The 9,712-nt window shown below is 34.2% G+C and overlaps 1 protein-coding gene across 1 annotated transcript; it reads right to left on the bottom strand.

Annotated features, from left to right (window-relative positions):
- Nucleotides 1-2,187: 2,187 nt before the first annotated feature.
- LOC148863643 (zinc finger protein JAGGED-like) lies at nucleotides 2,188-5,134 on the bottom strand. The gene is made up of 5 exons (XM_088979957.1): nucleotides 4,860-5,134; nucleotides 4,658-4,749; nucleotides 4,043-4,174; nucleotides 3,547-3,631; nucleotides 2,188-3,095 (listed from the first exon to the last, which is right to left on the bottom strand). Coding segments are annotated over exons 1-5 (843 nt in total). The 5' UTR covers nucleotides 4,862-5,134; the 3' UTR covers nucleotides 2,188-2,563.
- Nucleotides 5,135-9,712: the final 4,578 nt, after the last annotated feature.

Here is a 9,712-nt window from a genome sequence, read left to right as displayed (position 1 = left end):
GGTGTTCAGTTCATGGTTCTAAAAAAGGTAGTATGTGCATGGTTCCAAAATCATATTAATCTCTTTTTAGGAACCACATAATGTAAAAGAGGATGTTCTGTTCATGGTTATTTTGTTTGTTTGTTTGTTTTGTTTTGTTTTTTTTTTTTTTTTTGAACCATGATATGTGAGCATTGATGGTATGATTAGTGTGCATATGTACTTTCATTGCCATGTCATGCTTACATTACCAAACCATGTTTTATTGGTTGAGAAACACAAACATAACCACTAACTAAACACCCCCTAGTTTGACAATTACCTTGTTATATTCATTTTTCTTTGTGATCAATAGTTCACAAAGAAATTATATGAATACTAAATGTTGATAACTTATCCCTATTGTACAATTTAATCTAATTTAGGTTCAAACTCTTTATGCAATATATTGTTATGTCATGGACTGGCACAGTACGGAAATGAAACACATGAAAAAAGCTTCAAAGAAAAGAGTAGAAGCCAAATTTTAAGAAGAATAATTTTTCACTAAACAATTAAGGGAAATTTGATGGCAAGAAAACTATCTTAACCTTCCCCTAACTACTCTTTATATAGACATACACCCTTATGTCTCCTAAATCTAATTTAAAAACACTTCATAATAAAATCCTACTAAAACTCCTTAAAAAAATAAAATCCTATTATAATAAAACACTTTAAAATAGAATCCTACTAAAGTGCTTTAAAAGGAAAGTCCTAATTGAGTATAAATTCAAAATAATGCTATCTTGGTTAAAACAAACTAAGATGAAAACTCTGAGATGGTGCTAACTTAGTAAAAATGAATTAAGATGAAATTCCTATGATGATAAATATTTACTAAGATGGGTTGATGGCATCATTTCTACTTCTTATTGTTTCGAAATGATTCCAACTTGCATAAAACTTATTAGCCTTCTCCCCTACTACATCATCTTCTCTCTATATGTATTAAAAAATGTCTATAAAAACCAACTTTATAAACCTTGGCATATGAACCTCAAGCTTAATAGCTAGCTAGATTGAGTAGTGAAGTAATGAAGTTAGCCGGCCGCTTGACTGAAACGAGCCAATTAGTGCTCCTGCATCTATTTGCCGAAGTGGCCGCGGAACCGAAATGCTTATTGCTTTGTCTTTTAGTTAATAAGTGTTTAAAGAGGTTGTGGGCTCGTTGATGGCTGAAGCTGGAGTTGGATATATAGACTATACCTTTCAATATTCTTCGATCTATAATTTGAATCATTATTTTATCCAATAAAATTCAATGAAATAAGTGGTTCAATTAAACAACTTCAGCTGTAACCAAAGGCTCTTAATTAATTAGAGTCGCCACCGTTGCTTACTCCCATGCTTTGGGTTGAATAACTTGGCAGGGTGAAGAAATCAACTCCGTAATCAGAAAATTAAATTATGGCCGTTATAATCTAAAGACATCAGACATTTACAGATGAAGGTTCATGTCAGAATCATGTCTAGTTGTTATAGTAGGGTTAAAGGCTGACAGAAAGCCGCGCCAAATGACTCTTTCTGTTTGAAGAAATACTGCCACGAGAGAATAAGAAATGATAGGAAAATCCTAAAAAAAAAAAAACAAAAATGCTACCCAGATTCTAAATGGAGACATAGCCCATCTCGATAAGTAGGGATTCTAATCCAAAGCTACTAATAAAAGGAAACGTCTATTATCTTTTCTTTTTTGTATTTCCAGAAATTTCAATACTCTTTAAGGAAAAAGGGAAGGAAATAAAAGACCTGGGTCCCAAACCAGTCTCCCTCCTCAGACAGACTGATCACTAACTTAAATGCTTGCCTGTCTGAAGATTGATATCTAGTCAATGGAGATAAACCATAGAAGAAAAAGAGAAAACGAATCAACCAAAATGACTCTACCAAGCATTTATTTTTTCTGTACGGGTTGTCATCTTCTTCTTTGAAGAGGCTCTCTCAAAGAGCTTTCATGGACCTTGTTCATTTGATTTTGATTAGTTCTGCTCAAGAAAGAAAATGAAATGGACTGAAATCAAGGGAGGAAAACCAACTATTATTCTCTAGGCCATTTCTCCAATTGAGCAAGCACCATTTGGGCAAGGTGTTTCATGAAACTAAAAGATGCCCAAATTGGGGAGAGAGAGGTGGGACTTGGCCACTCGGGAGTAGGCTTTCCCACTATGTTTCAAATAATAGATTATAGGTAAAGAAAAGGACACGGAAATACAAAAATAAAAACAAAGAAAGAGAGAAAAATCGTCTTTCCCATGCAAAACGAAGTCGAAATGCAAAAAGGTTTGGAAACTTTCAGTTAATATCTAACTTCTTGTCCGCCTGCACCCCTCCTCCCCCACCTCTAGTTTCCCTTTTACACACATACAAACAGACACCCAGCTCAAAGCCAAACTAGCTGAGAGTATGAATGAGCTCAAAAGCTGCCCAATTGAAAAAGAAAAAGGGTTCCTCTTTCTTGCATGACCCCATTTGTCAGTTGTTTGGTTTATCTTTGAGAATGGCGTGTCACGGCAGGTCTTAGAACTTCCACTTTCACTCAATCTTAAAACCCATCTTGAAACCGATTGATCGAAGAAGGATCCAAACGTTGCTGTGTCCCTGCATAGTTACGACCCCAATTCAGTCCATCCTCCTGATTCCGCAGTGACCCGTCTCCCCCTCCACCACCACCCGATGCTGACAAGTCCGTCCCCCGGACAGCTCCATCCTCAGGCGGGAACCCATGTCCCAGAGGAGCCCCGATGCAAGTGTAATTAGATTCCGCCGAGCCCACGTAGTTCTGATTCGGGTGTCGGTGGGAGTTGCCTGCCAGTACGTGGCCTACAAAGTAGTCGTTCACCGGGTGAGGAGGGTACTGATGAGATGGGAAAGACACAACGCGAGAGGTAGAGGCATAGAGGTAAGGTGGTTGGGGTGGAGGTGGTGGCGATGATATGATTGCTGATGAAGAACCCGGAAATATTCTTGATGGGTAAACCGATCTGTATGGTAGAGATGGATCTCCCAGGTTGCCACTTTGGTGAAAGCTTCCTGATGGGATGGGTTGGCCGCCTCCCAGATTCAGATCTCTCAACCTGTTAATTTGTTGATATTAATTTAGTAATAATTAAAGAAGCAAATTAGATTCTAGGATAACATATGCCTATATATATATATATTTAAGGTGTAGGAAATGGAGAAGATATCTAATACGAGAAGAAGCCCAAGGCTCAGTTCAAATTAATTAAGTTGTAAGAAGAAAGAATGCATGTTGCCCTTCATGGTTGAGCATCATTTTGTCCATTCACTGTAGACGATGTGATAAAATCAAGAAACAGTAGATACCTTCTACTTTGCAAAATCTGTTTCTGGATCCTCTTATTTATTTGTATTTTTTAATAGTTTTTTTTTCTAGCAAGAATTCATTAAAGTAGAAAATTAAAAAAAAAAGTCTTTGAAACTGCCAACCCGAAGGAGAAAAGGTGTAGAGAAATGAATAAACAAATAGAGGAAGAGAAGTGATCGTTGTGTGGTTCCATTACATACCCTAGATGAGGGACCCCCTGCGCTGCTATGTTTTCGTTACTGAAGACCAGCTGACGAGCCCGGTTCAGTGTCTCTGTCTCCCTCTCTGAACCCCACACAAATCAAATCAAGTCAAATCAGGTCCAAACCCACCAAGAATTTCAGCAGCAATAACAATTTTGCTTACAAAAGAGAGAGAGAAACAAGAATTTCAGCAACAGCAACAGAAACACAAGTGTTACTCAGGGGAGAGAGAGAAGATGAAAAGACTAGCATAGCAATGCCCATCATCACAATACTACTCCAAGGCAAAATCAGTAAGTAATACTGAGATGATATGAGAATTTTCAAGAAGTAAGCGCTAGTTTTCTTCCATATATAGACGTAGTATATAGACTTTTTGAGACATTTTGTGGATGGGGAAAAATCTTTTGTACATTTTTCGTTATATTAGCAAGCAATTTTCATATTATTAATACCTGTTATGATTATTAATTGTTGCATTAAATGAACTTGCCTTGGCGATGGCGATTCATGTGTCCACCAAGAGCTTGAGACTTGCAGAACTTGAGGGAGCAAAACCTACACTCGTAGACCTTCCCATACTCGTCTTTTCCGTCCTTTCCGCCACTTTTCTTTCTCCTACAACCTGCAGCAATAAAACTCAAATAAAGCAACTACACTGAGAGACCATTCATCAATTATCAAAACCTTCCCTGTCCACATCATGAATAAAATTCGAAACAAAAACAATAATCTGTAAATCTTCTCAAATAATAACACTCATAGTGAAATAAACCCAAAGTCCCTTATTTGTCGTTGATTCATCCCATCATTCTCATTACGAGATTCCAATTAATTAAATCTTTACTAGAAAAGAGAGGGGGGAGTGGAGGAGGGACGGAGAGAGAGAAGAAAATTGCACTGTTCTTCCTACCACTTAGAGAAGCCATGATTTGAGTTGAACACTAGGACAGTTGGACTTTCTTCCCTAAAAACTTAGAGATACCATATGGATTTCCAATTTTCTAACTTTATAATCTTGATAATAAACACAATCCTAACCCATGCCCAACACCCCCTCCCCTCCCCTCCCCACCCGATCGAGTGGTGGTGTCTGCAATTTCTTTACCAATGGCGGAGCTTTCCTCAAACACCTGTTTTCCGTCTCGACCGTACTCCTCAGGCAGATTATTGAGGTCCAATGGGTTCCTCTCAGGTCTCCTGCAACCATAGAAGACGTCACAGAGAAATAAACAAAGAGACGGTTAATGGATGGGAAAAGAGAAGCTGGGGAGAAGATTAGAGCATCCATGAAGGTTGTGGGTGCTTACATGATACCAAGACAGAGAAAGACAGAAAATATGAGGTGAAAAACTTCAGATGGATGATAACGAAAGCTTGTGAAATTATAAGACTTCAGTTTGAAACTGCAATATAGAGGCTAGCTGAGTGAAGGTGGGGAAGGGAGCTTGAAAGTTCTCTATCAGTTTCTCTGCCAGCCCGTCTGGAGACATCTCTCTCTCTCTCTCTCTCTCTCTGTGAGGGACATTGGGTCTCGTGACTTTTGTAAGGGGATGGCATGGGGGAAGGCTTAGGCAGGCAGTAGTGTTGTTTGGGACTTCGGGTAGGTTGTGAAGGGGAATGAGAAAGACGTTGCCTTTGTTTTGCCTAACAAAGGGGGTGGGCCTATTGTCTATTACTGATAGTATCACATCCAATGATAAATGAGGTGCATGTATAACTAATTGTATGAGATGGCATTTTTTTTTGTAAAAAAAAAAAAAGAATAGGGTAAAAATATGTGATGCCCATTAATGCTCTAAATTACTTATGAGTACTTGGAGACCACCTGGAATGAATGTTTTATTTCCTTGTTCTTCATTACATCGGAGGCCATGGTCATAAATTTATCATCTACTAGTACTGCTTGCACGTGGAGATATCCATAATATTTTTATCTTATTTTTTATTAAATTTATACATTAAATTATAATAATATATAATAACATTTGGGTTGTGTTTGATTTGATATAAAATAAGAGAGAAATTGTGTTATATTCACCTTGCTTAAAGTATATACAGTTTAAGAAAATCTCAAAGGCAAAATTTCATAATCATCAATAGTGGAAATGGAAGTGGATGGCTTCAGCCGCCCGCCACCGGGATGCAAGGTCAGAACTCCCGCAATAAGAAGCCACATCAAATTCTGGATGCATGCAACAAAACTAAATTCATGAAAATTTCATAAAGTATTTTATTAATGAAAAGATGGTAATTGATATATTATTTTATTTTTTGGGGTAATAATATAGGGTTTAATAGTAATATTAACTTGATGATATAAATAAATAAATATAAATATATATATATATATATATATATATATATATATATAATAAGAGTACAGTAATAGATATATGAAAATGCCTTCCCCCTTCGTTTTTGATCATTGACTTGACAAAAGATTCTTAATGTTTGTTTATTCTTAGTAGTTTTGAAAATGGCTGAATTGGGCATGCATGCACAAGTGCATAGTGGAACATGATTCACCTACCAACCTAGCTAGTTGGTTTGGGCCTTATGACAACAATAAAATAGTTCCTAATATTTTGCCTAAATGACTTCATCTGTAGAATTTATTTGTAACTAATAATCTATAATCCACCATGATTGTTAGTTATTAGTGACACAGGAGTGTCCTATATATATATATATAGCCAAATTTGAACTGTAATTCAAAACTCATTTGGAAAATGTACGGTTATAGATTTTTAATTGTTTCAATTTTATAGTCAATTTTGTAAGTATATCACACTCGAGCTATCTTTTTCATGTCAAGCTGAAAGTTTTGGAAGTCTGCTTTCCAACACCTTAAATGGAGCAAATTTGGAGATCTTAATATGAAGTTAAGACCATTCTTGTAAAAGAGTGTTGGATGACTATGGGATACAAAGTCTTTGTATCCTTCTCTGTTCATTCAAGTGGCTATTATCATCATAACTTATGGTGGTGATCTTGGTGGACACTTTGGAAGAGACAAGACTCTTGCTCTTATGTAAGAAAGTATAAACAAGCCTTGAATGCATGTACAGTACGTGAAATGTTGCAGAATTTGTCACATTGCGAAAAGTCATGGCCAAAAGACAAGGCTATATACTCCACTCTCTTGCAAATGCACCTTGGGAGATGTAAGTATGGATTTCATAGTTGGTTTGCCATGCATTCCAAGAAACAAAGACTCAACCGTGGTGGTTGTTGATCGCATGGTTTTCAAAATTGGACTGAACGGTCGGACTGCAAAAACCAGGTTCCATTCTACCCAAAATCGTTATTTTGCCAAAAAACGTAGGTTTGGTCAGTAAATTGTTGATTTGGATGGTTAAACTGTTTGAACTGTCCAATAATTTTGATTGTTTTTTATTTTTTAATTTTTTTGTTAGAACAGACTATCCATTTAACCATAGGATGTAGTTCTTTTGAAGCCACCCATGGGTACAATCCCATTTGTTGCTTGAATTTTTCTCCACCTCTTACACTTCAGTGGAGATGCCAAGTAAGGTGTAAAATTAATCAACAAATAAGAGCAGATTCAAGGACATATTGAGAAATATAAGTAACAAGCAAACAGTCATAAGAAGCTTGTAGAATTCAAGGAAAGAGATTTAGTGTCGGTTTTTCTTTTCAAGGAACATTTTCTTCATGGACGTTATGTTAAGCTTATGCCAAGAGAGCTAATGGGCCATTCAAAGTTATCAAACACATTGGTAAAAAAGCATAAAAAATCATTTAAGTGTGCTCACGGTTTGGTTAAATGAACTGTGTTGTGTTTTTTTTTTTTTTTTTTTAACGAATTGGTCTTTTGGTTTTTTGGAAAATCCTAAACCAAAAGCAATCGATTATCCAATTGATTAGTTTAGTTTTTTATCGGATTGGTTCTTTGATTTTTCAATTTTTTTTATATTTATAATATATATTATAAATAGCTAATTATAAATATTATATATAATGCATATATTTATATAATATATATAAAAATAATACTTATATTTCTCCTTATACTAATAATACTTAAAATTTATAAATTTACAAATGATATGCATAATAAAATTTTTAGATCTTTCTCCTTATACTAATAATACTTAAAATTTAATACTTATTTAATACTTAAAATTTGTTTTTAAAAATTTTAATACTAATAATAGAGTAATTTAATACTTAAAATTTATAAATTTACAAATGATATGCATAATAAAATTTTTATATATTTTTAAAAATTATTAATTAATATTTTAATTTATATTAATAAGTACTAACACCATATTTATTATTTATAAAAAAGAAAAATATTATTTATAAAATATTTAAGAATATAACATTAAATTGAATTTATCAAATCCATTAATCTACATTTATTTCAAAAAAATATTTTCATATTAGAAAAGTTGTATAAATAAAATATTAATAAATGAATAATTATTCTAATAATTAAAAAATTATGAATTTTTATATGATATGTATATTATAAATTTTAGGGAGAATGATCAATCAGCCCATATCAGAATTTTATAGCCACAAAGTACAGGGGGAATGCATCCTGACTGTGAATTGATGCCAAATTCATGGGCAGGATGTGGTTTATAGGGGGGAGAGGGCTAGTAGTAGGGGGGCTGGAATTCAGAATTCTGCATTGTGTGTATTTGTACTTGTCCATGAATTTTAACAAATTTGATATACTTTAAGGTTTTTATAAATTATTAATTAATATTTTAATTCATATTTGAGCATTTAATATTTGGTTTACTTTTTGTTAATGTTAAACAATTAAAAAAGTAAAATAAAAATAATTTATATAATAATTAAAATATAATAGGTGCATATGTTTAGTGCACTCTTGATTGGTGCATTATAAATAAAATAATATGATATCTATGCACCCTAATACATTAATTATAATATTTTTCTTTATATATATCACTAAAATATACATTTCCTATATATTTATATACTATTTGTGATTATTTTGATCCATGGCTTTAAAAAATGACTTATAAATGGAACTGTTCTGGCCACCGGTTTTTGAGTTAATGGTTCGACCGTCCGGTTCGAATGGACGGCCCATTTTGACAAAAATAATTAAAAATAAAAATGGTAAAATACCGTTGAATGGGTCGACAGCTCAACCACATGGGTCAACAGGTCGTTGACTGATTCAACGGTTTTTTGTCAGAAACCAGGTTTGGGGTAAAATGGAACCGGTTGCCTAGACGGTTCCAAGGCCAAACAGTCTGACCGTCTGGGTCAACGACGGTTCAAAAACCATGTTTTGATCTTAAATTTAATGATATTATTGTTTTTATGGAATTTGTATGTATTTTCCTAACGTATCCATGCATTCTCATATTTTTTGTCCGTATCCATGTATTTCCAAAAAGTATCCTTATCTGTATCCATATCTGAGTTATCCAATACAATACCTGATACCAATACTTTATTCCTTTATGCCTTGAAATTTGTAAAAGTTGTTACTCTCAATACACAAATGCATTCTTATATACCAAACACTAACAAAATTGAAGTGCATATATGCATTGAACAAATATCTGCACTCTTCCGAAATGGAGACTAAGGCTTTATTGGGGAAGAGTGCAAATACAAATATGTGTAATGCAAAACCTTTTTCACTTTATGGGCTACACAACGGGGGTAGCCTCTCCCTTTAACCCCCAACCTTGGTGGTAGTGGAATTTGATCCCAGATCTCTACTCCAATGGGTTAGGCTTCATTTCGGAAGAGTGCAAATGTTGCTTAAGTGCATATATGCACTCCAATTTTGTTACTATTTGGTATAAGAATGCATTTATGTATTGAGAGTAACAGCTTTTACAAATTTCAAGGCATATTTGCATTCAAAATGATATCAAAGTTGGTCAATGTGAAAAAAAAAAAGTTAGATTCCAATCTAAGAATTCATGTTTACACCCATTACAACTAAAAACTATTTGGCAAATTAATTTATCAATGCAAAATTAAACCAACTTTGCATTTGCATGGACCATACTCTACTTGTTTGTGTTTACATTCTTTCCAAACAAAGCCTTAAAGTTTGAACATGGTGGGTTTTGGTTAGAATGAGGTAGGGGTTTGATATGTATTGGGACATAGTTAATATAATTATATCCAAGAA

Source organism: Nelumbo lutea, chromosome 3, assembly GCF_056320005.1.
Source record: "Nelumbo lutea isolate HS-2025 chromosome 3, American lotus-T2T, whole genome shotgun sequence".
NCBI classification, from domain to species: Eukaryota; Viridiplantae; Streptophyta; class Magnoliopsida; order Proteales; family Nelumbonaceae; genus Nelumbo; species Nelumbo lutea.
Note: the sequence above shows the minus strand (reverse complement) of the source record. Positions and strands in the feature narration are given on the sequence as shown.

Bases quoted from the DNA above. Each gene is read 5' to 3' on its own strand.
- LOC148863643 (XM_088979957.1), bottom strand. The intron at 4,175-4,657 runs GTAAAGAAATTG...TTATTGCTGCAG, and splicing joins TGAGGAAAGCTCCGCCATTG to GTTGTAGGAGAAAGAAAAGT. The intron at 3,096-3,546 runs GTATGTAATGGA...ACAAATTAACAG, and splicing joins CAGGGGGTCCCTCATCTAGG to GTTGAGAGATCTGAATCTGG.